This window comes from Hyla sarda, chromosome 9 (assembly GCF_029499605.1).
Source record: "Hyla sarda isolate aHylSar1 chromosome 9, aHylSar1.hap1, whole genome shotgun sequence".
NCBI classification, from domain to species: Eukaryota; Metazoa; Chordata; class Amphibia; order Anura; family Hylidae; genus Hyla; species Hyla sarda.
In genome coordinates this window covers 153,702,287-153,722,814 of record NC_079197.1, presented here as the reverse complement: position 1 = coordinate 153,722,814, position 20,528 = coordinate 153,702,287, and the positions used below count along the sequence as shown (strand labels likewise).

The 20,528-nt window shown below is 40.2% G+C and overlaps 1 protein-coding gene across 8 annotated transcripts in view; it reads left to right on the top strand.

The window, feature by feature from the left end:
- The window catches only part of ZNF185 (zinc finger protein 185 with LIM domain), a 186,686-nt gene extending 167,203 nt beyond the window's left edge, over window positions 1-19,483 (top strand). For 6 of the 8 annotated variants that reach the window (XM_056539639.1, XM_056539638.1, XM_056539633.1 and 3 more), the window contains 7 exons: window positions 1,174-1,263; window positions 5,040-5,144; window positions 7,920-7,991; window positions 9,474-9,557; window positions 12,020-12,122; window positions 14,817-14,914; window positions 17,892-19,483. In XM_056539639.1, coding sequence (XP_056395614.1) covers window positions 1,174-1,263; window positions 5,040-5,144; window positions 7,920-7,991; window positions 9,474-9,557; window positions 12,020-12,122; window positions 14,817-14,914; window position 17,892 — 553 coding nt within the window. In that variant the 3' untranslated portion in view covers window positions 17,893-19,483. Of the gene's footprint in view, window positions 1-1,173; window positions 1,264-5,039; window positions 5,145-7,919; window positions 7,992-9,473; window positions 9,558-12,019; window positions 12,123-14,816; window positions 14,926-17,891 lie in introns of all 8 variants that reach the window. The other 2 variants (XM_056539637.1, XM_056539635.1) reach the window with 2 other exon arrangements.
- The last annotated feature ends 1,045 nt before the right edge of the window (window positions 19,484-20,528 follow it).

The following is a 20,528-nucleotide window of genomic DNA, read 5'->3' as shown; positions in this document are numbered from 1 at the left end:
ATCGCCAGTGGCTCAACATGCTGCGATTCCCAAGGAGCTGAAAAATGCCAAAAAAGAGTGAAAAAACGCCAAAAGGATAAAAAAAACGTGAAAGTGAAAAACGCCAAGTGGAATAAGAATTTTGCAATTTTTCATTGATTTACAGCTAACTTCTGGCCGCAGCATTTTTTGCCCGAAAAAACGCCATGCGGCAGAATTGGCGTTTTTATTAGTGTTCCCCCCCCCCCCCCCCCCCCCACCAAGAAAAAAAACAAGTAGAAACTTAGCCTTAGGCTAAGTTTCCACTTGTTTTTTTTTTTCTGTCAGTTTTTGGAAATTATAGTAATATGAATAATAATAATAGTATGAATATTATTAATGAATAATATTCATTAATAATATTAATAATAACTTGAATGATAATATAATAATAATTAAAAAAAATGGATAAATAAATGTATCAGAATAAATTGAGCTAAAAGATATGGCTTTGGTGAGTGCCTGTGTTTTTATTACTAAATAATATTCCTAATAGAGAATTAGGCCAATTAGGCTATCTGGCCAATATGCTGTTTGAAAGTGCTGTAGCCTAAGGCTAAGTTTTCACTTGTTTTTTTTTCTGTCAGTTTTTGGAATACGGCCTCTGCAGTTTTTGAGCCAAAGCCAGAAGTGTATTCAAAAGGAATAGGACATATAAAGGAAGGACTTACACTTCTCCTCCCTTATGGATCCACTTCTGACTTTGGCTCAAAAACCGCAGTGGCAGTTTTCCAAAAACTGCCAGAAAAAAAATACAAGTGGAAACTTAGCCTTAGGCTACAGCATTTTCAAACAGCATATTGGCCAGATAGCCTAATTGGCCTAATTCTCTATTAGGAATATTATTTAGTAATAAAAACACAGGCACTCACCAAAGCCATATCTTTTAGCTCAATTTATTCTGATACATTTATTTATCCATTTTTTTTTATTATATTATCATTCAAGTTATTATTAATATTATTAATGAATATTATTCATTAATAATATTCATACTATTATTATTATTAATATTACTATAATATACTTTCTTTCTTTTTTTTTGCCTTTTATTAACCCGTTTATTTATGTTCCCCAATTCACATCTAATAACACATAATGACCGTACCATATACCTTTTTTCTGATCCTGATATTTGTGTTTTCTTGAAACTAGATCCGGCTCTCGTACAACAGTTACCACCACTCGCTCCGCAGACCCCGTGTATACAGAATATATGGAAGGCCCCGACAGCAGATCTACACGGTAACAAAACAGGACTGGAAAGGGATCATGATACTATTTATTTATAAAAACTGAACCGGCACAGAAAAAAAATCCTTCCTACATGCATGCTCCAATATAAAAATAAATGAGAGTAAGATACAGTGATCCCTCAACTTACAATGGCCTCAACATACAATAGTTTCAACATACAATGGCCTTTTCTGGACCATTGTAAGTTGAAACCAGACTCAACATACAATGTACAGACAGTCCAGATCTGTGAAACGTGTCAATGAACTGACCAATCAGAATGGACATTCACTGGTAAAACCCCTGTATTACTGAAGCGTATGCACTGACTGGTGTCTGGTAGCGCCCCCTACAGTACAGGGAGGTATTACATGTTCTGTACTCTTTACCTGTACCAGGGTTAGCTGCTCCTTTGGACACCAGGTGAGAGCGGCTCCATGTTAGTTTTTTTTAGGACATTGCATGTACTGTACAGGACCCCGAAGAAGCTCCTGTCCTCTACATAGACCAGTGCTTCCCAAGCAGGGTGCCCCCAGCTGTTGCAAAACTACAACTCCCAGCATGCCCGGACAGCCTTTGGCTGTCCGGGCATGCTGGGAGTTGTAGTTTTGCAACAGCTGGAGGCTCCCTGCTTGGGAAACACTGACATAGACAGTGATTTACAGCTCCCAGCAGATCTTTCTTACTTTTATATGTAAGGATTTGCTTTATCTATATTAGTTATCTACTTATTTTTCATTAATCCTCCCTTTTTCCTATTTTTGGATGACATTTTGGGGGCTTCAGAACCAATTACCAGGTTTCCATAGAGTTCTGGTCTCAACACACAATGGTTTCAACTTACAATGGTCGTCCCGGAACCAATTAATATTGTAACTTGAGGGACCACTGTATAGGGGTTCACAGGATGGAACCAACAATTATAATATCGCCTAAAGGTGCGTGAACCACACCCAAAATGTGAGACCCCCAAACAAAAGAAATGTAATCGACTGTAATGTATGGTTAAAAATATTTTTACTATAAAAAGTATAAAATATAATATAAATATAATAAAACTCTTTTTGACCATACATTACAGACAATTACATTTCTTTTATTTGGGGTCTCACATTTTGGATGTGGTTTACACACCTTTAGACGATATTATAAAAACAAACTGAGAACAAGATGTTAACATTTTTGTTTGTTTATTGTTTTATGTTATTATTTACACACAGATAGCCCAAATGTTGACTGTCAAGGAAAAACAAAGCCCTTACATGTTAAAGTGTGCCTGTCGCTTTAAACATTTGACATGTGCCGAAGACATAAGAAAGTGGCAATCCAGCATCCTTTTCATTGCAGGAATGGCAAAGTTTCGACCCATAGGCGAGTGCGGGTCTTTTTGACAAAGTTGCTGTTATTTTGTAAATACTATCTGAATAAACCCCAATGAAAGGATGTTGGATTGCCACTATTTTATATACTAGGTCTGCCTGAGCCAGTCCATCAGACTTGATCTGTGCATCCATCTCCTCTGGATATAGCGGTGCAGTCCTGCCTGTAAAATCTGGATGTTATGTCCTGGAGACATGGTAAAAGTTTTCTTCGGTTGAGGTTTGAGTGTTCATAACTAGTGTTGAGCGGCATAGGCCATATTCGAATTTGCGAATATTCGCGAATATATGGACGAATATTCGTCATATCCGCGAATATTCGCATATTCATAATATTCCCGTTTAATTTTCGCATATGCGAATATTCGTGTGCGCGAAAATTAGCATAAACGGAAATTCGTATATGCGAATATTTGCATATTCAAAGTTTCGCATATGCGAACATTCGCACACCGGTCTCACACAGTAGTATTAGAGCCTTCTTACACCACACAAGCTGGAAGCAGAGAGGGATGATCACTGTGATGTGTACTGTGAAAAAAAAAAAAAAAAGAATATTCGTAATTACGAATATATAGCGCTATATTCGCGAATATTCGCGAATTCGCGAATATTCGCGAATTCTCAAATATGCGATATTCGCAAATAAAATTCGAATTGCGAATATTCGCGAGCAACACTATTCATAACCCATCCTAACACTTTTAGTGCGCTCTTAGCCGGGTTCGTTCTAGTGTTCTGTCGGGGTCTGAACGCTCAGACCCCCAACCGTCCCGACTGATCAAAACATTTGACATGTCTCTACAACAGTGGTCCCCAAACTGTGGCCCTCCAGACGTTGCTAAAACTACAATTCCCAGCATGCCTGGACAGCCGTTGGCTGTCCAGGCATGCTGGGAGTTGTAGTTTTGCAACATCTGGAGGGCCACAGTTTGGGGACCACTGCTCTACAACATGTCAAAAGTGTTTTTTTTTTTTTTAAAGTGACAGTGCCCATTTGACTTCTTACGTTGTAATAGTTTTTTTTACTATACAATGTTACAAGCTGTACAGGAGAATTCTCACATTGCAGGTTTGTTGCAGAAATCCAGTTATGGAATCCGCACTGAACTTTAAAGGGGTAGTCCGAGGAACTGAATTTATCAGGATAGGGGATAAGTGGCTGATCATGAGGGTCCGACCACTGGAATCAAACCCTCCTCTCCGTCCCTTAGGATAGGGGATAGGGATAGGGGATAAGGGATAAGGATAGGGGACCCCCCGGGGTCCGACCGCTGGGCCCTGGCAGACACGCCCCCTCAATACAACTCTATGGCAGAGCCGGAGCGCTGCCTTCAGAAATCTCCGGCTCTGCCATAGCGGTGTATTGAGGGGGCGTGTCGGCCGCCGCTTCGCTCGGTGGTCAACATGCGCTATCTGGCCAGAGAGCCGGGGCCCCGTGCAGGAGATCGCTGGGGGGCCCCAGCGGTCGGACCCCCTGCGATCTGAAACTTATCCCCTATCCTTAGGATAGGGGATACGTTTTTCAGCACTGGACTACTCCTTTAAATTCATAGTCCAGGGAACTGAATTTATCAGAAATGGGGATGTGTGTCTGATCGCGGGGGTCCGACCACTGGGACCTGCAATCACCTTGTATGGGGCCCTGTCAACATACCGTCCCGTCCCCACCTTCCTGGATGAGCGCAAGTAACAGCCTGTTCAGCCAATCACCTGCAGTGGGACATTGCTGCAGCCAGTGATTTTTTCACTGGCTATCAATTGCGTTCGACAAGCGGTCAGACCCCCCCCCCCCCTTCTATTAGGCACTTATCCTCTATCCTGTTAATAGGGGATACATGTCTGATAAGTTTAGTTCCCCGGACTACCCCTTTCACTCACAGCAGAAAAACTATCTTTAGGCATGCTGTGGATTGCACTATGTGTTTTATTTGGTTATTTGAGTCAATGATTTAATCTTATTTATGGACATTTATCAACGGGTTTAGTCAGGTTTTCTTTACTATAATTGTCGCAAAATTGTCGCAACTGCGACTACGCGATTTTTCGGGCGACATTTTGACTGGAAAGCGAGAAAAGCAAGTTTTCCAAAAATTAACTGAGTAGTAATAATTTTAAAATGGACTACGGGTAGTCAGGTATTTATGAACTGCGACAGTCGCAACTGCGCAACAAAAAGTCGCAACAGGGTTAAAAATTGACTAAATTTACTCCAGCTCAAACATGGAGCAGAAAAAGCTACTACCAAAGTAAAAAAGGAAAAATTGCTTACGTGAAAGAAAATTATCAACAGGCTGAAACCAGATGATAAATAAGTCGCACATAAGCAAAAAAAAGTAAGGAAAAAATTACTAAAAAAAAGGAATATACAAGCAAACATTGATAAATGTCCCTCATTATTTCCAGAACTGTATCCAGCTCCAGAGAAACCATCACAACTACAACCGAGGAGAGGCGACAAGGTCAATCCTCTTATGCTGAAGCCAGCCAGTACGACCCTCAGGCATCCAAGTAAGCTTTACTCCACATTGCACACGATAGATCAGTGTTTCCAAACCGGTGTGCCTCCAGCTGTTGCAAAACTACACCTCCCAGCATGCCAGTGGCCGGTTTGGACACCACTGCAATAGAGCATGTTACAACGACATATGCTGGCAGTTTTGCAACAGCTGGAGGCACACTGATTGGGAAAGACTGCAACAGATGTAAAAGATGTTGCAAAACTACAACTCCCAGCATGCCCGGACAGCCAAAGGCTGTCCGGGCAAGCTGGGAGTTGTTGTTTTGCAACAGCTGGAGGCATACTGGTTGCAAAAGAAATGTAAAGTAAAAACGCATGTAAGGAATGTAATCAAGGAGGAAAAATAAAGTAAAAAATAGCTTTTGAACAATTTCTGGGTTTTGCCTTAAACCCCTAGGAATCAGCTGTAATCAAGCATTAAAGGGGTACTCCACTGGATTTTTTTTTTTTTTTTTTTTATCAACTGGTGCCAGAAAATTAAACAGATTTGTAAATGACTTCTAATAAAAAAATCTTAATCCTTCCAGTACTTATCAGCTGCTGTATGATCCACAGAAAGTTCTTTTCTTTTTGAATTTCTTTTCTGTCTGACCACAGTGCTCTCTGCTGACACCTCTGTCCATTTTAGGAACTGTCCAGAGTAGGAGCAAATCCCCATAGAAAACCTATCCTGCTCTGGACAGTTCCTAAAACAGACAGAGGTGACAGCAGAGAGCACTGTGGTCAGGCAGAAAAGGAACTTCAAAAAGAAAAGAACTTCCTGTGGATCATAACAGCAGCTGATAAGTACTGGAAGGATTAAGAATTTTTAATTGAAGTCATTTACAAATCTCATCCAAGAAAAGGCAAAGCTACCGGCACTGCTGTGTAACGGCAAAAGACATGCAACAGGTGAGGTGAATGAAACTAGAATCCTCTCGGGGTGCTACATCCTGAACGAAACAAATTCAAAATCCACACATGAAGAGATATAGACTGCACTCACCGGGGAAACGCTTCAACTTCTTTATTGTACTTCAACTATTGTGTCAAATCATGGGAGCGGTGTCAAGCAGGTAACATGGCGGAGATGCCGGGCAGCCAGCGCGGGGGTACCCCCATGCTGGCTCCCCGGCGTCTCCGCTCCCATGATTTGACACGATGGTTGAAGTACAGTAAATAAGTTGAAGCGTTTCCCCGGTGAGTGCAATCTATATCTCTTCGTGTGTGTAATTTACAAATCTGTTTAACTTTCTGGCACCAGTTGATTAAAAAAAAAAAAAAAAGTTTTCCAGTGGAGTACCCCTTTTAATTAAATTTTTCTGCAGTGCCCCCACTGGGGAAATTAAGTATTACAGGATGCATATTGTAATCAGCCCTACAGGGTCCTCCAGAGCATGAAGCCCTCTTTGGAGCCACTCTTTGTTCTGCCTAATAGAGGAAGGTCCTGTGCAGGGGACCCCACTCTTTTTAAAGGAGTATCCAGCCATTACAGGGAACCTGTCATCAGATTTGACCTAATATAATGCGTGGCAACGCATTATATATGGTAAAATCTTTATCCTTATCTGGGAGACATTCCTGGTGAAGTTATGAATGTCGAAGGCGTCTCTTGTCAGCCCATAAGTAGTCCCCTAGGTGGGAGCCATGCTCTTATAGTCCTGTCTGCTGTAGTCCCACCCCCTCAGTGTGATTGACAGCCTGTACGCAGCCTGCACCAACGCTCTGCTCAGTCTGTTTAGGAATCTGGGCAAGGTAAGGATCCCAGTCGATCAGTTGTAGGAAGAGGGTGAGATGCTTGTTCAGCACAAGGTATTGCAGCGTTGTCGTGTTCACCTGGATGTGGTATTCAACCTGCGGACCTCCAGATGTTGCAAAACTACAACTCCCAGCATGCCCGGACAGCCAACGGCTGTCCGGGCATGCTGGGAGTTGTAGTTTTGCAACATCTGGAGGTCCGCAGGTTGGAGACCACTGCTGTAGAGCCTTCCACCAAATAGTATGGCCTTTGTAAGAACCAACCAACATACAGATGAAAGAGTTGAAGTGGGCACAGCCCCTTAAATGGGCACTCTCTTCCAAAAATGTTTTGCTATTGCACTCCTTATGGTAAAAAAAAAAATATTTCTAATATACTTTGTTTAAAAAAATGAAGTTTTCTATGTTTTATTTGTGCTTAAAAAAGCTCCAGAGCACATTTTCCCCCCATCTCATCCACAGACTTTGGACCGAAGTCCAAACACAGGAAGTGCAGCCTGGAGTGCTGAGGGGGGTGTCCAACCAACAGCATATGGCAGTTGAGTGTGAGAGGAGCTATAATTGGATGAGGCTGGACACACCCTCTCAGCACTCCAGGCTGCACTGTGTTTGGACTTCGGTCCAAAGTCTGTGTATGAGATGGGGGAAAATGTGCTCTTGAGCTTTTTTTTTAAGCATAAATAAAACATAGAAAACATTTTTTTGAAGCAAAATATATTAGAAATATTTTTTATTTACCATAAGGAGTGCAATAGCAAAAATAAGTTTTAATGAGAGTGACCATTTAAGTAGCTGACCGGCAGGGATGCCAAGTGGCAGACGCCTCCCCATCTAATATTGATAACTTGTTCTGAGGGCACCGGGGACTTTCACTAGAAGTTCCACATGTTATGTTAACTTTTTTAAATTTTTTTACCAAAAACAGGAGGGTTGCTATAAAAGGTGTAACTATATCTTTTAAATTTGTGTCAGTCTTTGTACATTAGGTTTACTTTAAAGTTTAATTTTCTCCTATTTTTTTTTCCCAGCAGTAAAGGAGTACTATTTTTAAAGGAGTATGTGAACTCAAGAGAGAGTCTGAAATCTCCAAGCTCCACCGGGTAAGGTCACAGGATAAAGGGAAAACAAAAAGATCCAGGCTTACTCTTTAACTGGTGTTCATCCTGTCTGTGTGCTTAAATCATGGTTTTTATCCTTTTTTGGCTTCTTATGTTGCTCACACTGCATGCAGTTCACTGAGGAGGAGGGAGTGTTCCCTTGGCAGCATGATGCTTGCCCTCACATCTTATGTGGGAACTTCCTCCTTTACTCCCCAGAGCTGACAATTGGCTGCACTGTGCACTGAGGCTCTGCAACTAGTCCCGGCTCACATAGTAGGCTGAATGACAACCCAGGAGCCTGCAAAGAGCCCTGCTTGTCCCACCCACACTTTTTGTATTTTATCTCAACACTAAGACAAACAGGCAATAGCTTCAGGGACAAGATAGTATTCCGGACAATGGAGGGACCCCTAGTGGAAAGCATTTTTTCACCCAAAAATATACACATTTTTTAACCAATGAGTACAGTAGACCTGTGCCTAGAGGTGGTCCTGAGAAAAAGGCACCAGAAGAGATAATGTACATGTGCATACATTGAAAAGTATATCTTCCAATATAAATGTATGTATTTATATATTATGTAGTTATAGTGTTATGGGAGTAAGAGGAGGGTACTCAGGGAGGAACAAGTGGAAGACTAGGGAAGTGCAGATCATTGTTCAATGTTTTATGTCTTTTACATTTTAAAGCCATGAATACATTAAAGAGGTTGGCCACCTTTACCCCAACTTTTAATATAACCCTGCTGTGAGTATGATGTATTACTCACACATACTCTGAGGCTTCTATGTGGCCCCGTTCTGTCAAATCCCCCTTCTCCTCTTCCTCTTGGTCTATTGTCCCCGTGTGCAGCCGGACAGCTTATGGTCCATACATGGCTGCCTACGGAGAAGCACGGGGTGATACATGCCACTATACATGGCCCCTCCATAGCAGTACAGTGCGCTCAAGCAAGGAGCCTGGCATCAGATTTCACCATATGTAACATGTGGCAACGCCTTATATATGGTAAAATCCTTCTTCCTGATCATTCCCAGGAGACGTTCCTTCCAGCAGTGATGGTGAGTATGCAGTTTGAAAGGTGTCCCCCACCGGCCCCGTTAGTTGGTCCCTGGGTAGGAAGCCACCCTTTTCTTGTCCCATCTGCTACAGCTGTAATCTTGCCCCCTCAGTGTGATTGACAGCCCGAGCACGGCCCACGTAATCGCTCTGCTCTGTCTGCTTAGGAAGTAGAGCCATGACGTAGGCTACCACCACTTTCATGGCCATCCTTATAGGGGTACTCCGCTGCTCAGCGTTTGGAAGAAACTGTTCCGAACGCTAGAGCCGGCCTCGGGAGCTCGTGACGTCATAGCCCCGCCCCCTCGTTTAAGGATAAGCCATTAATGTATATTTCTGGACAATCTCTTTAAGCCATGTAAGGGCATGAACTGTATACTCCACTGGACTTGTGTTATTGATCTATATTTCCTTCCCTTACAGAAGCGTTCCAGATTTCTCAGACGATTCAGAAAGGCTATCCTACAGCACAAGTTCCAGTTATCTGTATAGCAGCCCACCAGAGAGGTAAGCAGAACCATACACTGTGATAGGTAGATAGATACTGTAGATAAATATATTCCACGGTGTCATTATTTACTTTACAAAAATGAGGCCAAAATGCAAAAACAGTGTGTGAAAAATTAAGTACACCCTTGCTGTAGAAATTAAGAAGGTAAGTAGCAGTCAGGTGCTGCTATTCAGATGCCCTTGATTAATTTATTATCAGCAAGTGTGACCTCTTATGTAAAAGCAGAAGTTTTTTTTGCAGTTTTCTGGTTTGGGGCATTCAAGTGTGTGGTAACACCATGCCATGGAGCAATTATTGCTGCCCATCAATCTGGGAAGGGTAAGGGTGGATGCACACCACGCTTTTGCTATACAGTTCCCATACGGGACCATATAGCAAACCATATGCATTGACTTAACATTGTAAACCGGATGTCAAACGCTTTATCCGGTTTAGTCCGTTTTGCGTCTTTAGTCCATTTTTTTTACCCGTACCCAAAACCGTAGACTACCAAATTTTTTGGTCCAGATGAAAAAACTTTTTAAACCATGTACGTTTTTTTTTAACATGGGAGTCAATGGGAACCGTACAGAACCGTATGTGCTTACGGTTCCATCCGGTTTGTACCATACGGTTTTTGACTTTGCACTGTTTTTTTCTTGGAATTTCAATCAAACAAGTGAAACTTTATTCAAAATGGAGTGAAAAGTTAAAATCGTATACGTTTTTTTTCTTATAACAGATGCAACCGGACATGATCTTTCAAACCGTATACGGGTTGAAATTTGTACACGTTTTGATAAGATTTATTCAGGTTTTGAGGAGTCAGTTTTTCATCAAAAACCTGATACGGTAACTGAATTGCAAAAACATGGTGTGAACCCGGCCTTAGATGGCTTTTCTATTATGTCTCAATATGTAAAATCGTAGAGTGTGTACTTTCTTTTTCTCAAAGCTGTATGGTGAGTGCCTTTTTTATTGTTTTTCAGTGAGAATACTAAACTCTTATGTAAGGGGACATCAGTTCTCTTGATATATGTAACATTATATCATATTAGGTTTATTACTTATCACATAATGGAACAGTTATCACAGGATATTTCCATTTTCTAATTTCACAAGGAATGTCTGAATTCATAGTTAATATATACAGAACTCTAAAATGTGCTGCTTCTTCATGACCCAGATTCTAGTTTTAAGCACTAAAATATTAATGTATCAGTCTTACTACGCAAAAAAAACAACATAAAATGAAATGTCACAGCAATGTCTAAGTACACAGACTGATTTCAAGAGACATTTTTTTTTCACTTTGATGGACATACTGAGGATCAGTCATGAAAACTCGGTCAAAATCCTAGTTTAAAGGGTACCTCTCATCAAAAAAACTTATGATATATTATAGATTAATGTATGCAGAATAACTTTACAATTGCATGTTATTAAAAAATATGCTTCTTTCTATTTAATTTTCCACTTTGAAGAAATGACCACTAGGGGTCTCCCTACCAGTCCTGGCAGCAAGCATTTCAGACTCATGCTGGAGTCCTAAACACTACGAGCTGCCAGTCTGCTTTGTTCACAAAGGAGAACACTCAGAGCTGCCAGCCTGCTTTGTTCACAGCATGTTTGGCTGTGAACAAAGCAGGCTGGCAGCTCTGAGTGTTTAGGACTCCAGCATGAGTCAGAAATGCTTGCTGACAGGACTGATCGGGAAAAATACAATAGAAAGAAGCATATTTTTCATTAACATGCTATTGGCAAGTTATTCAACATTCATTAATCTAAACTATATCAAAAGTTTATTTGATGAAAGGTACCCTTTAAAGGAAAAACTACAAATAACATGATAATGTAATTTTTCTTTTGAGTTTTAAAGGTGTACTCCACTGGAAAACTTTTTTTTTTCTTTTAAATCAACTGGTGCCAGAAAGTTAAACTGATTTGTAAATTACTTCTATAAAAAAATCTTTTATCCTTCCAGTACTTATCAGCTGCTGTTATGATCCATAGGAAGTTCTTTTCTTTTTGAATTTCCTTTTCTGCCTGACCACAGTGCTCTCTGCTGACACCTCTGTCCATTTTAGGAGCACCATGGTCAGGCAGAAAAGGAAATTCAAAAATAAAAGAACTTCCTGTGAATCATAACAGCAGCTGATAAATACTTTTTTTTTTATTACAAGTACTTTACAAATCTGTTTAACATTCTGGCACCACTTGATTTTAATAAATATTTTTCCAGTGGTGTGCCCCTTTAAAAGCTGCAGATTTTGCACAAAAATAGTGTTTCTGGTCATTCTACACTCTGCGATATAGGCCTGTTTGTCAGATAGTCGCTCCCTTTAATAGGGCACTTACACTCATCTTATGGAGGACAGGGAAGGTGGACTTCAGTTGTCATATCGCTAAATTGTAAATTCATTGTAAACTATTTAGGCATGCCGTGATTACATGCTTCTTTTATCTCATTTGCCTTTAGGTCTGATGAAGGTCCCTGCTCTTACTGTGGTCGCCCAATCAAAGACTGTCCGAAGATCATTCTAGAGCATCTTAATATCCACTGCCATGAATACTGCTTCAAGGTAATGACACCATATGCATTTCTATCAGACTAAAGCCCCTTTCACACAATACATTCATCCATTTTAAAGATCCGTCATAACTGTGATAGCCTGGGGGATGTAGGGTATGGGGAGTGTAACTGTGTGGTGACTAAAGGGTGCTTGTTAACCCTTGCTATTCGTGACACCAGGGTGAGGGCTCCTCAGTAATGTTTGTCCTACCGCCACCCTTCCCAAGAGCGATAGGGTGGTAGATAATAATGGAATGTCCACAACCGGAGAGTTTGCTGAAACAGTTGTAACTTTTACTGAAGATTTTATGCAAGCTTCATAACCGGAACAGTTGCTATACATGCAAGCTTTCTTTGGAGATTGACAAAGGTTGAGACTTTAGCTATTTAGAGTCTTTAGGATAATATGCACTGTTCCACTGGATTTAGGGGATTTAGTTGCGGTCCAGTAGTCACGCTAGCTTTAGCGGGGAGTAGTTTAGAACTCACGGTTTTAGTTCCGCTGAGGCCGGTAGGTTTTCAGGCCTAGCGTGTCTTTGCAAGTTGCGCAGATCCGCCCTGCTAGTCCGGCATCCACGAGAGCAGCAACCCAAGAAAGCGATAATTGCCTACAGCTCCCTTATATGGGCAAGGGCTGGACTAGTGCTAATTGGTCCAATACTTCTGTCAATCACCATTACATAGAATTATGGGTAACATGTGACCCAAGGACCTCCAAAGGTCCTCCAACATACCATAGAGGATATTAGCATAGTCACATGACCGAAGGTCCTACGATGCTAAACAAGGTAAGTACTATACATTATATTAAATATACATTATTACTAAATATGTACATGTATTAACATTATAGAACTAGAGCAGAGAAGAGGCGACTAGGGGCTGTCCCACCTTGGGGACCCTACCTGAGCATAGTTACCCTGACTTTGGGGACCACCACACTAGGTACGGTATGCAATACGGTACCGGGACACCACATAACGTTCCGTTACAAAAACCCTGAAAATCAGCCATTAAACGGCCGTTACAAAATCCCATACAACCGTTACAAAATACCATTATTGTCTAGGGGATTTTTACATTATCCGTTTTAACCCGTCATAGCCCGCTATTAATAACGGGCGTTATTTTGTGACGGGAGAAAGAACGGAAGAAAAACTCCCCTGAAAAACTTTTTTTTTTAAATCAACTGGTGCCAGAAAGTTTAGCAGATTTGTAAATTACTTCTATTTAAAAATCTTAATCCTTCTAGTACTTATCAGCTTCTATTTGCTCCACAGGAAGTTCTTTTCTTTTTGAATTTCCTTTTCAGTCTGACCACAGTGTTCTCTGCTGACACCTCTGTCCATTTTAGGAATTGTGCAGAGCAGGAGAGGTTTACTATGGGGATTTGCTTCTACTCTGGGCAGTTCCTAAAATGAACAGAGGTGTCAGCAGAGAGCACTGTGGTCAGACAGAAAGGAAATTCAAAAATAAATGAACTTCCTGTGGAGCAAATAGAAGCTGGTAAGTACTATAAGGATTAAGATTTTTAAATAGAAGTAATTTACAAATCTTTTTAACTTTCTGGCACCAGTTGATTTGAAGAAAAAAAATTTTTTTCCAGGGGAGTACCCCTTTAAGAGGATAACTGATATCCATTCTCATGACTGGTGGGGGTCCCAGATAGTAGATAGTTGTCCCCTATCCTGTGGCTAGAAAATAACTTTTAATCTCAGAATCGCTTCTATTAAGCATGTGCAATGTGGCATGTGCAAGAGATGCTTCTATGGCAATTAAAAGTAGCATATAAGATATAAATTCAGTTCAAGAGCAATAGTCAAGGGGTATTTCTATTTAAAGGGGTCCTACCATTGTACCGTATATACTCGAGTATAAGCCGAGTTTTTCAACTCGATTTTTCTTGCTGAAAACGCCCCCCTCGGCTTATACTCGAGTGAACTCTCCGCCTGTCAATCCCTTCGCCTTCGTCATCATCCAGACCCCTTTAGTTTTCTACTCACCTCCCCTCGGTGGGAAGGAAGGGTGAGCTGGTCTGGGCCATCTATGCTGCAGGGACCGTCCGGTGGGGAGGGTTAGTCGTTCCGGGCTGTCCATTTTCACAGGGAGGCCCTCTTCTCCGCTCCGGGCCCGGCCTAGTGACGTTGCCTTGACGACGACGCACAGGGACGTCCGTGCGCAGCAGATGTACCTGCGCATGAACGTCCCTGTGCGTCATCGTCAAGGCAACGTCACTAGGCCGGGCCCGGAGCGGAGAAGAGGGCCTCCCTGTGAAAATGGACAGTGGTCTTCAACCTGCGGACCTCCAGATGTTTCAAAACTACAACTCCCAGCATGCCGATGGCTGCCCGGGCATGCTGGGAGTTGTAGTTTTGCAACATCTGGGAGGCCCGCAGGTTGAAGACCACTGAAAGGGATTGACAGGCGGTGATGATGAAGGGGGGAGGGATGACGAAGGGGATGATGACGGGGGTCTGGATGATGACAGGGGGGGATGATGTATTTCCAACCCTAGGCTTATAGTCGAGTCAATAACTTTTCCTGGGTTTTTGGGGTGAAATTAGGGGCCACGGCTTATATTCAGGTCGACTTATACTCGAGTATATACGGTAATATCACCATGTAAGATATGATGCAGATGAATGCGCTGTATCTCATGCATACACAGATATTATATCAAATCATTGTTTTTTGTTTTTTGCAGTGTGGGATTTGCAATAAGCCTATGGGAGATCTGGTGGACAGCCTCTTCATTCACCGTGATGTAGTACACTGTGAGAGTTGTTATGAGAAGCTCTTCTAGTAAGTACAATGTAAGGATATATTACTATTCAGTAACCTAATATGAAAAAATGCAAATGTGATTAAAAAAATTGAAAAAAAATTAATCATCTGTGAGAAAAATAAATGCATTCAACCTAAACCAAGGGTTTTCCTAGTCTTTGATGGAGGAAGCTGCATCCAGATACACATTTCCACTGTACTGGCAACTGCAGGAGGAATGTAGGGGGACCCGCCACTATAATATCTAGATGCCATACTAGGGTATATGGATGGGGGTTGTCCTGGTGAGACAATCCTTTGAAGGCATCCATTAAAGGGGTATTCCAGGAAATACTTATTTTTTTTTTTTTTTTTATCAACTGGATCCAGAAAGTTAAACAGATTTGTAAATTACTTCTATTAAAAAAATCTTAATCTTTTCAATAATTATCAGCTGCTGAAGTTGGGTTGTTGTTTTCTGTCTGGCAACAGTGCTCTCTGCTGACATCTCTGCTTGTCTCGGGAACTGCACAGAGTAGAAAAGGTTTGCTATGGGGATTTGCTTCTAAACTGGGCGGTTCCCGAGACAGGTGTCATCAGAGAACACTTAGACAGAAAAGAACAGCTCAACTTCAGCAGCTCATAAGTACTGAAAGGATTACGATTTTTTAGTAGAAGTAATTTACAAATCTGTTTAACTTACTGGAGCCAGTTGATATACATAAAAAAAAGTTATTTCCTGGATAACCCCTTTAAAATATTATCATTTCCATTTTGCTGGTCAGCTTTCAGTATAGGTTCACAATACATTGGATAGTAGTAAGGGACAAAGTTAGGGTAAGGCATGCGCCAATGTACCATAAATTATAATAGGGGGTGTCGACAATGCATTCAAACCTCCGTCCTAGTGCCCAACGAAGCCCAACAGACCCTACATAAAAACAGCACCTAATGGTAGATAAGGGGCCCTGTTACAGATTTGCAGCAGATCTACAGCCTGTGAATGTACCCTTAAAATGTATAGGGCAAAAATTCCCAGAAAATGGGTTGTCTTTCTTGAATGGACTTTTTTGTCTTATTTATTCACAACAATGCATTAGATTCAATGGGGTTTAGATCAAATAAATCGATTTGCTTCTTAAATAAATGGGTCAGATGTTAGAACGAATGGATTCAGGCAGTCTGTTTTAATGGGGAACAACAATTTCTAAAAGGTATATAAAACATTACTGTTTATGCTGGACCAACATGTAAAGGAAAGTGATGAAAACAGCAGATAACAGGCAGTCATGCATACACATTGTCAGATTCCCAGCCCAGCAGATGCAGCCAAGCATGGCCAAATAGTCTGTATTATTCATGACAAGCTGCAAACCAAAACTCGGCAATCTGCTGTTTTAGAGCAAACCGGGTGGATGGATATAGATATATATATATACATATATATTTATATATATATATATATATATATATATATATATAGATATAGATATGAGATAGATAGATAGATATGAGATAGATAGATAGATATGAGATAGATAGATAGATAGATAGATAGATATGAGATAGATAGATAGATAGATATGAGATAGATAGATAGATATGAGATAGATAGATAGATATGAGATAGATAGATAGATAGATAGATATGGATAAATAGATATGAGATAGATGGATAGATGGATAGATAGATAGATAAGAGAGAGAGAGAGAGAGAGAGAGAGAGAGAGAGAGAGAGATAGATAGATAGATAGATAGATAGATAGATATCCAATAAGAACAGCACCTCCAGAAATGTATAGAAAAATATGTAGAAAAAACTAAATCGGGGTGCCCGCATATTCTGAACCTCGGTCCACTGGTTCCTCAATGCATACAAAAATATAGAAGCAGCACACCACAGGTAGATTTCAAAGGAACGGTGAGTTTATTCCATGATGTGAGAGACTACGTTTCTCCAGCCTCACGCTGGCTTGAGAAAGATATGAGTTAGATAGATAGATAGATAGATATGAGATAAATAGATAGATATATATGGATAGATATAAGATAGATAGATAGATATGAGATAGATAGATAAATATGAGATAGATAGATAGATAGATAGATATGAGAGAGATAGATAGATAGATAGATATTAGATAGATAGATAGATAGATAGATAGATAGAGATGAGATAGATAGATAGATATGGATAGATAGATATGAGATAGATAGATATGGATAGATAGATAGACCGATATGAGATAGATAGATATGAGATAGATATTAGATAGATAGATATGAGATAGATAGAAGATAGAGAGATAGATAGATATGAGATAGATAGATAGATAGATATGAGATAGATATTAGATAGATAGATAGATATGAGATAGATATTAGATAGATAGATAGATAGATAGAAGATAGATATGAGTTGACTGACACGTCACCTTCACATTTGTGTGAATAAATACCAAGTCTTTTTTGCATTATATGGGATTGCTGTTGCTATTTCGTTTTCTAGATAGATAGTTAGATAGATAGATAGATAGATAGATCGATATGGATGGGTAAATAGATAAATATAAGAAAGATAGATAATTAGATCATTTAATAGAACTCCAGAAAAGCAGCACATCCATCCAACAATGTCCAACAGTATTAAGGTGCACGCAGTCACAGGAGGTTTGGTTCAGGTCTCCAACTTCAATACAAAAATAGAAAAAACCGCAGCACACAAGGTGTCTTTAGTGCAATAAAAAGGGTTGTTTTATTCCATCCTCAGCAAGAATCAGCCTGAGGATGGTGATGTGAGATTACCGAAACATTGCACTTTTTTCTTGCTGAGGATGGAATTAAACAACCCTTTTTATTGCACTAAAGACACCTTGTTTGCTGCGTTTTTTTCTATTTTTTTTTTTAAGATAATTTAATAGATAGATATTAGAAACATAAAGAGTAATAGATAGATAGATAGATAGATAGATAGATGCCATGATTTGCCTAATTTCATATATTCTTTCTTTCTTAGATCTTTAAAAAGAAGATGATGTTGGAGACATATGAACATTTATTAGATTTACAGACACTTTTCATTGGTCAGAGATGACCTGATTATCATATACAAAGTATTTTACTACTTCTTTTCCGTTCGCCTATAACCTTCAAGATATGAATTATACACTCAGCATAGCCATCCCCCTGTTCTTCAGTATCATGTGAGGTCTTTATAACTCTGCGTATTGGGGATGATCCAATCCTATTTTAAAATCTGCCAAACTAGCTCTTCGATATATATCATAGAGACATGTGAGAAGATCTGTGATCAGAATGAAAGGGCGCTATTAAATTCTACGCAATGGGCGTACAAGTCAGCGACAGTAATGCTTGTAATATGGCTTTCACCGTTTTAGTAGTAGTAGTTGCCAAGGGTTCTACGAAGGCTTTTCGTTCACATGTATCTGTGATAGATCAAAAGATCATTGACTGGGGGTCTTCTTTAAAGTGAGAGTTTGCTGACATCTGCATTTTGTGATTTTTCCCTTCTGTTCCATTGCTCTCACTGCCTACATAGAACATGAACAATGTTACAACCATAGACATTATAATGATTATTAAACAAATATCACCGGAGCTTCCGAAAATTATCTTTCCATGTTACAGCATAGCATGCAGTGTTATAATAAGAAAGGTTCTTGTATAAAGTCCTTTACAGCTGGGACTACGTGTATGTCCCATAAGAACATCTTAATAGCCCCATACTGTATCCAAGTTACGCTCTCCGAACTTCTCCCCTGTGAATAAAGGCAGAAATGCAAGACATAAGCTAAACCAAAGCCCACTATGGCCCAAGGTACCAATAGAGTATTGCTGTTTTAATACCAGGCCTATCTAGTACCCTTGCTGAATGTATGGATTGGTCCATAAGGTCTCCATTGAAAAGCTTTTAATGCCGATGGAGTAAAACATTGGGCTATTGATACCCAAGGCCTATCAGCCCATAATCATGTTCTTCTATAGACTTGATTTTCACATATATTATGGCGCTGTTCACACCATCACCTAAGCCCCCAGTGCCATTTCTATCACATTTCATGGCAAGAAGAGCACAAGTATGTACCACTCTAGCCATGACAGAATAAGGTCACTATTGGGATCTGTCATACAACAGATTCAGCATTAATGGAAACTTATTTTGGTGGGAAACAGTCTTGTTCGCATTGTAAAAAAAAAAAAAAAAAAAAATGAAGTTGTGAGATGAAGGCTTCATTGGACATATAGCTTTACATGGTGTCCCCATTGGTACAACAAAGCTGAGAAGACTCCGGATGCCACCAGATTGAGTAACAATTCTTCAAATGGAGAAATACTGTTCCAAACTATGTCATCTGATGGAGAACATCACAGTTCTTTCTCTACTGGATTCATGCAGAATCCAACAAAACAAACAGGCATGCCCCCATATGAAATCAGAGGTATATGGCGGTACAGCAAAGCCTATATAAATCTATAGGGCCCTATAGGGCTCTGTATATCTCAGAGGTTGCATGGGGCCTACACGTAAGAAGCCTAAGGCTGCTTTCACACTATAAAATTCATCCGTTTTAAAGATCTGTTTGATGTTCCGTTACGAAAACCCGGAAAATCGGCCATTAAACGTCCGTTAGAAAACCCAATTATACTCTATGGGATTTTTACATTATCCGTTTTAATCCATTATAGTCCGTTATTAATAACGGACGTTATTTTGTGACGGAAGATAGTAACGGGAGAAATAGTGCCTTACTCTTGTCCGTTAGAAAATCCCATTATAGCCTATGGGGTTTTTACATTATCCGTTTTAATCCGTTACAGTCCGTAATTAATAACGGACGTTATTTTGTGATGGGAGAATGAACGGAAGAAATAGTGCATGCACTATTTCTCCCGTTACTATCTTCTGTCACAAAATAATGGACTATAACGGATTAAAACGGATAATGTAAAAATCCCATAGGCTATAATGGGATTTTCTAACGGACAAGAGTAAGGCACTATTTCTCCCGTTACTATCTTCCGTCACAAAATAACGTCCGTTATTAATAACGGACTATAACGGATTAAAACGGATAATGTAAAAATCCCATAGACTATAATAATGGGATTTTCTAACGGACGTTTAATGGACGATTTTCAGGGTTTTCATAACGGAACATCAAACGGATCTTTAAAACGGATGAATTTTATAGTGTGAAAGCGCCTAAGGGATGGAGAGGGATGGTTTGCATTGTAAATAATGGTGAAGTTACGAGACTGAGGCCTAATATGATGCATAGTAAGCGGTACATGGTGTCCCCTGTGGCACTATAGAGCTGAAGGCACTCTGTATGCCGCCATATTGTGTCCTTATTCTTAATGGATAGAGTATCGCCATACAATGGAGGCCACTGCTCTATTGGATGACAAATGGTGGACCCCCAGCTGTTGTAAAACTACAACTCCCAGGATGCCCGGACAGCCAACGGCTGTCCGGGCATGCTGGGTGTTGCAGTTTTACAACGCAGTTTTTACACCACTGCAATAGAGCATGTAACAACAATAATAATACACCACTATATGCTTCTATATGAAGTCAGAAGTATATGGGGATACAGTAAGGCCCCATAAAAAATCTGTGGAAACCTATTAC